We start from the raw sequence: 13,144 nt of genomic DNA, 5'->3' as shown, positions 1-13,144 counted from the left end.
TTGTTTCCCAGCTCTAGATAAAAAAAAATGACATTTATATCGCTTAAGTATTCTCATTCCTTTTAACATGCTTTCACATATTTAAAAATATTTATTTGGATGATATTTTTTCTGATACAAGCACGAGAAATTGGATTTTCGCGAGAAAGTAACGGCCGCTTATTTGCCGTTTTAGTCTTTTTCACTGTGATATAGCCCACAGGTGCTAGCAACTAAGCTGGGTCCGAGCATTCCCCACCCGAACCCGAGCCCGAGCCCGAGCCCGAGCCCGAATCCGTCAAAGCTCCTGTGGAGAGGCTATAAAAATACCTCCTCGCTCGAAACTCGCCATTATCGTCGCCGTTCGTCCCCAAAGAAAGAAAGGAGGGAAGCCCTCGTTTCTGTGTAAGCAGCAAAAAGCCCTCTTCCCTAAAACCCTAATTGCAAACTTCCTTATCCGAAACCCTGATCATCTCCGTCACCATGTCTGCTCGAATGCTGCGACGGTTCCTCGCCGAGCAGGAGCAGAACCGGAGAATCCCCTCCGACTCGAACCAGGAAGATCACGAAGACTCCGATTCGCCCATCGATCACGCCTCCTCCAGAAATAGAAACCCCTTTGAGCTTCTCGACGATCAGGTTCGCAGCGGCCTCCTAGTAATTCTCCTGGAACCGCCGTTGGTTCCGGTGGTTCATGATTCAATCTTGTGTTTAATCAGGGTTTCTTTTGACGAGTTAGGTTGATCGAATGGTTCTTTTCTTCTCTAGTTTTTTGGTTTTAGAATTGAAGCATGATGAATTAACACTGCTCTTATTGTGCTGTTTTTCCCTGTTGTTTTTTGTTTTGGGATTACCGACTCTGTTGGTGACGCCTTGTCATCCTGCCTTATGTAATCATGTCTTGATGTTTTAATGAGAATTTTACCTGTCAAACAAAAGAATAATTAACGCTGCTCACTAAAGGATGCATCCTTAATTTTCTGGTTAAAAAAGTTGATTATTTACTACTGTTTTCATTTCTGAGTGGCCCAATTGGCACTTTGATAACGTCTTTAAGAACTTTGGATGGTTGAGTACGGCTTGCTTCATTTTGTTGTTCCGTATCAAACATCAGATTTAGTGAAGATGTATATCGAATATCTTCAGAAATCTAGCTAATCTTACAGTTGCAGGCTTTGTGGAGGATGTAACTATTGCAAATCTAATAACGCATATTCAGATTCTAATAGCATGATGCTCTCATATTAGTTGCATGTAGTGGTGAACTCACAGAAAAAGCTACCAAGAAATTCAATTTGTTCGAAATTTAGTTATGGGTATTGGGAAAGGAGAACTGGAGGGATTTTTTCCTTAGTTCCAAATTCTCGAGGTGTGCTATTAGAAACTATTTTGCAATTTCACATTTATCTTATATTTAGTAGTTGAACCATCCAAAATAAAATGATGTAGAGTCCCATAATTGCAAATATTGGTGATTTGAAAGTTTCGGTTATTTTTTATTTTCAGTTGCATATACTATGGATGTAAAAAAAGGATGGTATTAATGTTACAAAAAAATTTCTTTATACCATATGAATTGATAGAGATTCATTTACTTCCCAAGATTTCTTTTTGGATATTGTAGAAACAAACAGTTGTGGTTCTAATGGAAGACGGCTTTATTCCAAACGTGATTATATTGATCAAGGTGGAATGATCAACTTCAAATTTCTTATTTTAAGTCATTGCACAGCATTGTGAATCATGATCACATAGTGGCACTCTTCTGCATCCATGACATATGGACCCCACATTGATTTTTTGCGTGTAAAACAAATAATCCTTTTTTTTTTCAACATCAACCCTTCCACTTGCGTGTCACAGCAATCACCTTTACCAACCTTCAATTAATGCATATGATACTGTCTGAGACTTTGAACTTGTGTGGCCTTTATCTTTTTTCATAATTAACTCATGGTTGTGCTGGATTTCGTAGGATTCTTTTTGGTTTGGTCTTTCCTTTTTAGGTTAGATTGAGCACAGAGGAAGCTCAATTCTTTTACTAGGGTGTTTGATTGACTGAATTCAACTAGTTGGACCCATCAGTCTTTGGACCCTTGGCTCCTGTTTTGTACTTTGCTTCATATTGTAAACAGGGACGGGGAGTCTAGGTTCTGGAAGGACAATCTCCAGTCTGGCATGTTGAGAAACTCGTTTTTGATGTACATAATATGATACACTGTCTTATTTGATTTTGTATGATATGATAATATGTTCTCTTGAAATAATGTTATATTATGACTGAATATGTTTTGCCTTAAATCTAACGAGTATTTGATACAAGGATATCTCACCCAATAAGGATGGAGACTTCCTGTTCAAGTACAACTATGGTGCAATCATACTCCTTGAAGAAAAAGCTTGATGAGCCATGCTTTCTTAAAGCTCAAATGAAGAAATCGGCTACCTCAAGATGAAGATTTTTTTTCTTCTTTAGAGTCATATGTAACAGAACCTTCAGGAACTTGCATTTTGCATATTACATACTCATTCATACATACTATATCATAAAAGTATACGATAGTTTCAAAAAGCTTCTTTTTTGAAAACCAATAAGTGTACCTTCTTACAACCTTTTATGAAAAAAACATTTTGTCATATAATAATTGTACCTTCTTACAACCTTTTATGAAAAAGACATTTTATCATTGTACCTTACACTATATACAAGACAACATGAAAAAAGGAATGTAGGAAAAAGACAAAAACATAAAATCGGCTACATAAGAAAAACAAATAAAATATGTTTTTGAAAAGACTTTAGTTATCTTCTCTAATGAAATGTTTCTTAAATACAAGAAGAAGACAAAAACATAAATCGGCTACACATAAGAAAAACAAATAAAATATGGTTTTAAAAGGACTCTAGTTACCTTTTTTCATAACCATAGAATGTCGACTTACATGAAGTCATCATTCTCTCTACAAAGCATTAAATGCCTTCTGTAACAAATCCTTTCTAAATATCCTTCCCAAAGAATGTCGACCTTCTTTTTTTCTCATTCTCTCTGGAGACTTTGAAATACACTACATAAAGAATACACTTGAGATGACTATGTACAAATAAATATCTCAAAGCACTCATAGTACTTACACTCATTTAAAGTAAAGAAGTTCTAATGTACCTCAAATCATTAATTAGAATAAAGACAAAACTACAACCCAACGTTCAAATGTACTATTGTAAGAAATAGACTTTTTACATAAAATATGTATTACCTGAAAATATTACAACGACTAGTGTACCCTCTATTTCACCTTTATGGAAAAAGGCATTCTCGAACTTCTCTAAAAGATGTTTTTGAAATGACCTAACATTTCACATTTCAAAAAGTTACAATTCCAAAATGTAACGACTACTTTTTATAAGCTATATAAACACACACACATAAACTATTCAGACAAGAGGAATGAAATAGACGAGTGAGCTTACAAAGAGAAAAATTTTCTATTCGTGATTTGAAAAGAGAGCCTTGAAAAAGAAAGAGAAAAAGAAAAAGAAAGAAAAGAGAAAAAGTCAAGTCCAGCTCTTTGACAAAGAGTATCCTCTGAGTGACAAACAGAACATTATTAGAATCCTTCATTCGTGCATTCATATCATTCTGAAGGTTCTATAGGAAGTATTGTAACTCTGTTTATTCACTGTATTCCTTCTTTGTTTAAAGAAGTAGACCTCTGTGAAAGAGGGTGTTGCCCTTCTCTGTTGAGAGAAGAAGACCTCTTGGGAAGAGGGTGTGCCCCTTCTCTGTTGAGAGAAGAAGACCTCTTGGGAAGAGGGTGTTGTACTATTTATCCGGTAACTCGGATGTTATAGTGGAATCTCAAGTGGTTTGCTTGGGGTCTGGATGTAGGTCTGGATATTGACCGAACCAGTATAACTTCTGTGTTTTAAGTGTTGTGCCTTATTGCTTAATTATTTTATTTTATCGATCATAATCATATTTCACTATTCACCCCCCCTCTAGTGGAATTTCATTTGGTATCAGAGCAGGTTTGCAGGTTTCGACGTAACAAGTCTTCCAGCACAAATGACATCTACCTCTTATGCTCGTGATATTGAAGGTCAACACGCATCTCGTCCTCCCTTCTTCAATGGCTCCAACTATGGATATTGGAAGTGCAGAATGGCTATCTTTCTCAAATCCATAGACTTTGCTGTATGAAAAATCGTTGAGCATCCATACACATCTCCATCCGCAGACTATAACTTATGGTCTGATGAAGAAAAGAAAATGGCAAACCTAAATGCAAAGGCTATGAATGCATTATATTGTGCCATTGATCAGAATGAATTCAACAGAATATCTATATGTGAATCTGCATATGACATTTGGCATTCTTTGGAGATTATTCATGAAGGAACCAACAAAGTTAAAGAAGCCAAAATATCATCTCTTGTTAGAAAATATGAGTTGTTCAAAATGAACAAAGATGAACCCATCACAGAGATGTTTACCAGATTCACCAACATCACCAATGATCTGAAATCTCTGGGTGTAACATATTCCCAGACTGAAAAGGTGAAGAAAATCTTGAGATCTCTCACAACTGATTGGGAGAAAAAGACCACTGCTATTAAAGAAGCTCAAGATTTATCTAAGCTTACATTGGACGACTTAATAGGCAATCTTATGGCCTATGAAGTCCATATGAAAGAAAGAAGGGAAGAAGAGCAACCAGTAAAGAAAACTCTAGCTTTCCCAGTCCTATCTGATAATGAAGACTCAGATAAAGAATCAGAAATTGCGCTACTTACCAGAAAATTCCAGCGCTTCATGAGAAGAAACCGGTTTCCAAACAGGCACAAGGAAAGAAAAGATCTTAAAGAAGATCCCATGTGCTTTCAGTGTAATAAGCCAGGCCACTTAAAACGTGACTGTCCCCTTCTTAAAAGAAAGTCCAAGACTGAAGAACCAAAGAAGAGGTTCTTCAAGAAAAAGGCTCTGCATGCTCAATGGGATGATTCAGAACCATCCACTAGTGAAGAGTCAAGTGATGATGAAGCCGAAACTGCAAACATGTGCTTCATGGCAAACGAAATTTCGGTAAGTGAAATCTCTGATTTTTCCTTTGAAGAACTTCTAGATGCTTTTCAAGAACTATTTGAAGAATCTAGAAAATTGAGTTTCAAAAATAAAGTTTTAAAATCTGAAAATTTAGAGCTTTCTCAAGAGAATGAAAAACTCAGCAGTAAAAATTCTGAGTTGAAAAAGAAAAATCTTTTGCTTATATCTGAAATTTCTTCTACTAGCTCCAAAACTAAAAATATGCAAGTAGAAATTTCAGAGCTAAAAAGTAAAACTGAGAACCTCATGAAAACGGTTTTCAAGTTTACTAAAGGTAAAGAGAACTTGGATAAACTCTTATCCTCTCAGAAGGTCTCCTTTTACAAGAATGGGATTGACTATTCTCATTTCAAAAAACCTTCTTGTATAAATCAAAAGACCACGTTTGTGAAAAGTTCATCTGAACCAAATAAGGAGTATTATATTGATAATCTTTTTAACTCCTCTAAAGAGATAGACAAACCCAAATCCAAATGGATATGGGTTCCAAAGTCTAACAAAAAAGGACCCGATTGGGTACCAAAAAGAAGATTTACTTAATGTTTTGCAGGCTCCAAAGAAGAAGAACAGATGGATACTAGATAGTGGATGTTCAAAGCACATGACAGGACATCCAGACCTTTTTGCTGTTCTTCATCATAAAGAAGGAGGAACCGTCACCTTTGGAGATAACAACAAAGGTTTGATAATTGGTATTGGAAATATTGGTAACATAGACAAACCTCTTATCAAAGACGTTCTCCTTGTTAAAGGCTTAAAACATAACCTACTAAGTATCAGTCAAATGTGTGACACAGGTTATAATGTTAGCTTTAATCATGATGCATGCCTCATAGCTGACACAAATGAAAACATCATCTTAAAAGGTATAAGAAAGAATAATATATACGAACTATACCTAGAAAACATCACAGAACATTGTCTTATAGCTAATAATGACACTCAACATCTATGCCACATGAGAATGGGCCATGTCAATTCAAAATACATGTCCAAACTAGCTAAAAATAAATTAGTACGTGGGTTACCCAACATATCTTTTAAAAAGGATTATTTTTGTGATGCATGTCAATTAGGAAAATTGTCAAAATCTTCTTTCAAATAAAAAAATGTCATTTCAAGTAAAAGACCTTTAGAGCTTCTCCACCTGGACCTTTTTGGTCCTTCTAGGGTAGCTAGCCTTAATCATAATAGATATGCTTTTGTCATTGTAGATGATTACTCAAGATTTACTTGGGTAATATTTTTGAAAAACAAAAGTGACACGTTTTGTCAGTTTGAAATCTTGTGTAAAAAATTACAAAACGAAAAATCATGTTCTATTGTTAAAATCCGTAGTGACCATGGAGGAGAATTTGAAAATGAACTCTTTGAAAATTTTTGTAACTTGCATGGTATTTCTCATAACTTTGCCTTTCCTAGAGCTGCACCTCAAAATGGTGTAGTAGAAAGAAAGAATAGAACCCTTCAGGAATCTGCCAGGACTATGCTCCAACACAATAATCTTGCAAAATCTTTTTGGGCAGAAGCTGTTAATACTGCATGCTACATAACAAATAGAGTTCTCATTAGACCCTTATTAAATAAAACTCCCTATGAACTATTCTATGACAGAACTCCAAGAATAGACTACTTCAAAGTCTTTGGATGTAAATGCTTTATCCTAAACACAAAAGATAGCGTGGATAAGTTTGATGCTAAATCTGTTGAAGACATATTCTTAGGATATTCAAGTCATAGTAAAGCATACAGAGTTTTCAATAAGTGTCATAATACTATTGAAGAATCTATGCATGTTAGTTTTTGTGAATCTATTGATCAATCTGTTCATATACAAACTAATGATGATGATGTTGAAAGTACAGATTTATTTTTAGATAACATAGCTAAATCTAATGAAGATGATCACCAAAGAACCTTTGTCGATATCAAAGATCATCCTCAAAAGCAGATTTTGGGAGAACTAACAAAGGGGGTTCAAACTAGAGCTCAGCTAGAACGGATTGCAAACATGGCATTCATTTCTCAACTTGAACCAAAGAAGATTGATGAAGCCATCATTGATGAGTTCTGGATGCTAGCCATGACTGAAGAACTGAATCAATTCCAAAGAAATGACGTTTGGGATCTTGTACCTAGACCAAAGGATCATCCAATCATTGGGACAAGATGGATCTTCAGAAACAAGCTAGACGAAATAGGTAATGTTATAAGAAACAAGGCCAGACTAGTAGCTCAAGGATACAACCAGGAGGAAGGTATTGACTTTGATGAAACATTTGCTCCTGTTGCTAGACTTGAATCTATTAGAATGCTCTTAGCATATGCAAGCTATATGGATTTCAAATTATTTCAAATGGATGTTAAAAGTGCTTTCTTAAATGGTTTTATAAATGAAGAAGTCTATGTAAAACAACCTCTAGGATTTGAAAATGAACAATACCCAGATCATGTTTTTAAACTCAAACGTGCTTTGTATGGTTTAAAACAAGCACCTCGTGCTTGGTACGAAAGACTTAAAACCTTTTTATTAAAAACTGGTTTTTCTGTTGGCAAAGCAGATTATACACTATTTGTCAAAGTAGTGAATAATCATACCCTAATTGTTCAAATCTATGTCGACGACATCATCTTTGGATCTTCTAACAGCACTCTCTGTGAAGATTTTTCTAAGTCCATGCAGAAGGAATTCGAAATGAGTATGATGGGAGAACTCACCTACTTTCTTGGACTGCATATTAAGCAAACCAAGGATGGAGTTTTCATCAATCAATCTAAGTATGCTCGTGAACTTCTGAAGAGGTTCAACATGAACTCAACTGCTTCAAAAACTACTCCTATGAGCACTACTACTGTGTTGGACAAAGATGAAGATGGTAAGACTGTTGATACAAAGGTATACCGAGGTATGATAGGATCACTTCTTTATTTAACTGCTAGCCGTCCAGATATAATGTTTAGTGTTTGCTTGTGTGCTAGATTTCAGTCAAATCCAAAAGAATCACATCTTAAAGCTGTAAAAAGAATAATGAGATATTTAAAAGACAGTTGATTTTGGATTATTCTATTCAAAATCCTCTACATTTGATCTAATCTCATACAGTGATGCTGACTTTGCTGGAAGTAAATCTGACAGAAAAAGCACAAGTGGAACATGTCACATGCTAGGGCACTCACTAGTATCATGGTTTAGTAAGAAACAGAATTGTGTATCATTATCAACTACTGAAGCCGAATACATTGCTGCTAGCCTAGCTTGTACTCAAGTTATCTGGATGAAACAAACTTTAAGAGATTTTGGTTTAAATTTTGAAAATACAACTATTTTCTGTGATAATACGAGTGCTATAAACCTATCTAAGAATCCTATTTTACACTCACGAACTAAGCACATTCAAATAAGACACCACTTCTTAAGAGAACAAGTCTTAAACAACATAATTAAACTAGAATTCATACCCACTAATCAACAGTTAGCAGACATATTCACTAAACCATTAAAACATGAAGACTTCACACGAATTAGAAGAGAACTAGGAATATGCAAACTAAGTGACTTATAAATTAATTACACTTAATATAATACTTCTTATAAGTCTTGTTTAAATCATATTTTAAATTGCTTTCCTTATTATCGATTTTAGTTAGTCAAACTAAGTTTCCATATTCACGTATTCTTATAAGACACATTCTTTATGTCATTCAACTTGTCATCTTTCAAGTACACATCCATTATAACTCCTTGTCCTATCTCCTTTCTCTCATATCCATAAAAATAATTGTATTAAAAGCCATCATAACAATGTTCACATCACTCAACTCCTTTAATATTTTTTTGTCCTTTATGAAAACTTGTCTTACGATAAAATTGTTTCACCTCTCTACTTAGTTTATGAGAACTCATACTCTTCATGAGTTAAAATCGAATGACTAGTTGATCTCTTTAAAAGATCTAGTTGCTATATTCACACGTAATTTTTTTTACTATATCATCTATTATATCATAGCCCAACAAACTATCTATTATCATCTCTTCTGTATACAAATTAAGCCTTCATTTTTTGTCTACTCTTGTTTAAAACTTAACCTTGTCGAGTTTCTTTAAATAAATCATATCAATCATAACTTTATGTCTTTCATCAATTTTTTTTTCCTTCTTTATCCTTCACAAAAATTCATATATGTCATCTCACTTCTCTCACTCTTCATTCATAAATTTTTTTGTCCCCTCATTTCATCTCTCGAATACATTTTTTTTATATATACATTTTTGAATCCGACTCCTCCATGTCTATTCTTATTTCAATTCTTATATATTCTTTAACTCTTTCTCCTTTTTGTCTCATCATCTCTCTCACCACTAGTCTAAGTCAAAATATGTCCTTCTCATATCCACGTATACTCTTAAAAAAAAAAATTACAAATATTAATCATGAAACATTTTTGTTTAGGCACTCTTTTCTTTAAAATGTCATATCTTTCAAAGTACACATCACATGATCACCCTATGACCTTTCTTTCCATCCGTGACCTTGTCTCTCTCTTATTGTATATCTCTCTAAAATCGAGAACCTTTATTTATTCTATCTTTACTTTATGTCATATCTCAATCAAGTAAATGTTGTCCTTTATTTTCTTTCTCTCCTCTCTAGATATCCACATCATCTTTTTTATGTCTTTAACTCTCCATTCACGAATTTAGAATCCCTTCACATAGAATAACAAGTTGTTTGTCTTGTTAGGCCATTATTCTCAAAGATCAATCATTTTTTTTCAACATGACACCCCATACTCTATTAATGTTTTCTCTCACTAGTCGATAAACTCACCCATAGTAAAATCTATATATTTCAATACTATGTCCTCCTCAATCTAATATGATACACTATCCTCAAACATTGATTTGATTTGTCATTCACAAGTCTCTTAACTTACTCCTCACGGATTTCCTTATTTGACTAAAATCTAAAAATTACTCACTTCCAATGTCATTCATTTCATATCAACAATTATTTTCTTCCTTCTATTTAATCAATTGGTTCATCTCTTACCATTCCATTTGAACTTTTCTATCCTTATACAAACTTTCTCTCGGTTCTAGCTCCTTTCTCTCCTAGTGATTTATTTTCAAGGCATTCGATAATGGCTTCCTCCTCTACCAATCTGATCACCTCCGCCGATCTAAGGTATCCTGATTTGTTTCACACCTACAACTCACTCTGCTCTCGCCCCATTCATGAAGGAAAATTGATCAACTTTGACGACTTCAAGTTCTTCGACTTAGACACCTATCTCCCTGAACTCAAACCTCTCATAGGATCTTCATCTCCAGCTGCCTACTATCCCGAACTAGTCCGACTGTTTTACACCAACTTCTCTTCTGATCATGAACAAACCTCAATCACCAGCAAAGTCCGAGGACAGCTGATGATTTTCGATGCTTCCGACCTAGGTAGAATTCTAAACTTACCTTCCACTGGTACCGACCTTAACACCATAGTACCAATCGACCGATCGGTACTTCGAAAAATACTTCTCTGCACCAACTGCTACCAACTTCCGTGGCACATGAGGAATCTCCAACCTCATGCTCAGCTACTTGCCCAGATTCTTCTCCACAACATCTATCCCAAGCATCCCCGCCAGGGATTAGTTCCTCGAAAAATCTCTCTTCTTATCTACGCAATCCTTTCTTCTCTTCCGATAAATTGGTCATCCATTATTTTCGACCTCTTTATTCGTTATCAGAAATTTGAGCCTCTTCTTTTTGGGTGTTTTATAACTCCCATTCTCAAATACTTTCAAGTACCACTTCACAACGAAGTCATCCTCCGTCCCTCTCACGTCCTCGATGGTACAACCTTCAATCTAAGGTCCCTGCACATGCCCGACTCTGATGAAGCAGATCCAATGTCCTTCTTCAATTACTTTTCTGCTATGATGGATATCGAGCAAACTCAGGATCGAATCCTTCGTAATCAAGCCCTGTTGCAGCAGACTCGCAAGCGGAATCGTGCCAACCGGACACCTTCACCTTCTCCACCTTCGAGATAGACTCATTTTTTTTTTATATATATATTTGGTCTGTAATAACTTTTAATCCTTTCGGTCTGTATTTTTTTTACTCTGATCCCTCCTTTTTGTCCATGACAAAGGGGGAGAAAACCTGTCTCCATTATTGGAGAAATATTCTCTCTTTAAACATTATTTCACCTTTTTTTATCATATTATTATTTCTATGCATAATGTCTTTTTGACAGGGGGAGCATATTTTGTCATCATCAAAAAGGGGGAGAATGTTGAGAAACTCGTTTTTGATGTCACATAATATGATACACTGTCTTATTTGATTTTGTATGATATGATAATATGTTCTCTTGAAATAATGTTATATTATGACTGAATATGTTTTGCCTTAAATCTAACGAGTATTTGATGCAAGGATATCTCACCCAATAAGGATGGAGACTTCCTGTTCAAGTACAACTATGGTGCAATCATACTCCTTGAAGAAAAAGCTTGATGAGTCATGCTTTCCTAAAGCTCAAATGAAGAAATCGGCTACCTCAAGATAAAGATTTTTTTTCTTCTTTAGAGTCATATGTAACAGAACCTTCAGGAACTTGCATTTTGCATATTACATACTCATTCATACATACTATATCATAAAAGTATACGATAGTTTCAAAAAGCTTCTTTTTTGAAAACCAATAAGTGTACCTTCTTACAACCTTTTATGAAAAAGACATTTTGTCATATAATAATTGTACCTTCTTACAACCTTTTATGAAAAAGACATTTTATCATTGTACCTTACACTATATACAAGACAACATGAAAAAAGGAATGTAGGAAAAAGACAAAAACATAAAATCGGCTACATAAGAAAAACAAATAAAATATGTTTTTGAAAAGACTTTAGTTATCTTCTCTAATGAAATGTTTCTTAAATATAAGAAGAAGACAAAAACATAAATCGGCTACACATAAGAAAAACAAATAAAATATGGTTTTAAAAGGACTCTAGTTACCTTTTTTCATAACCATAGAATGTCGACTTACTTGAAGTCATCATTCTCTCTACAAAGCATTAAATGCCTTCTGTAACAAATCCTTTCTAAATATCCTTCCCAAAGAATGTCGACCTTCTTTTTTTCTCATTCTCTCTGGAGACTTTGAAATACACTACATAAAGAATACACTTGACATGACTATGTACAAATAAATATCTCAAAGCACTCATAGTACTTACACTCATTTAAAGTAAAGAAGTACTAATGTACCTCAAATCATTAATTAGAATAAAGACAAAACTACAACCCAACGTTCAAATGTACTATTGTAAGAAATAGACTTTTTACATAAAATATGTATTACCTGAAAATATTACGACTAGTGTACCCTCTATTTCACCTTTATGGAAAAAGGCATTCTCGAACTTCTCTAAAAGATGTTTTTGAAATGACCTAACATTTCACATTTCAAAAAGTTACAATTCCAAAATGTAACGACTACTTTTTATAAGCTATATAAACACACACACATAAACTATTCAGACAAGAGGAATGAAATAGACGAGTGAGCTTACAAAGAGAAAAATTTTCTATTCGTGATTTGAAAAGAGAGCCTTGAAAAAGAAAGAGAAAAAGAAAAAGAAAGAAAAGAGAAAAAGTCAAGTCCAGCTCTTTGACAAAGAGTATCCTCTGAGTGACAAACAGAACATTCTTAGAATCCTTCATTCGTGCATTCATATCATTCTGAAGGTTCTATAGGAAGTATTGTAACTCTGTTTATTCACTGTATTCCTTCTTTGTTTAAAGAAGTAGACCTCTGTGAAAGAGGGTGTTGCCCTTCTCTGTTGAGAGAAGAAGACCTCTTGGGAAGAGGGTGTGCCCCTTCTCTGTTGAGAGAAGAAGACCTCTTGGGAAGAGGGTGTTGTACTATTTATCCGGTAACTCGGATGTTATAGTGGAATCTCAAGTGGTTTGCTTGGGGACTGGATGTAGGTCTGGATATTGACCGAACCAGTATAATTTCTGTGTTTTAAGTGTTGTGCCTTA

The 13,144-nt window shown here is 34.6% G+C and overlaps 1 protein-coding gene across 1 annotated transcript in view; it reads left to right on the top strand.

Annotated features, from left to right (window-relative positions):
• Nucleotides 1-335: 335 nt before the first annotated feature.
• The window catches only part of LOC149843099 (transcription factor-like protein), a 58,585-nt gene continuing 45,776 nt past the window's right edge, over nucleotides 336-13,144 (top strand). The window contains exon 1 of the mRNA XM_089999599.1: nucleotides 336-618. Coding sequence (XP_089855725.1) covers nucleotides 463-618 — 156 coding nt within the window. The 5' untranslated portion in view covers nucleotides 336-462. The remainder of the gene's footprint in view (nucleotides 619-13,144) is intronic.

This window comes from Nuphar pumila, chromosome 3, assembly GCF_984573655.1.
Source record: "Nuphar pumila chromosome 3, dmNupPumi1.hap1.1, whole genome shotgun sequence".
Lineage (NCBI taxonomy): Eukaryota > Viridiplantae > Streptophyta > Magnoliopsida > Nymphaeales > Nymphaeaceae > Nuphar > Nuphar pumila.
Note: the sequence above shows the minus strand (reverse complement) of the source record. Positions and strands in the feature narration are given on the sequence as shown.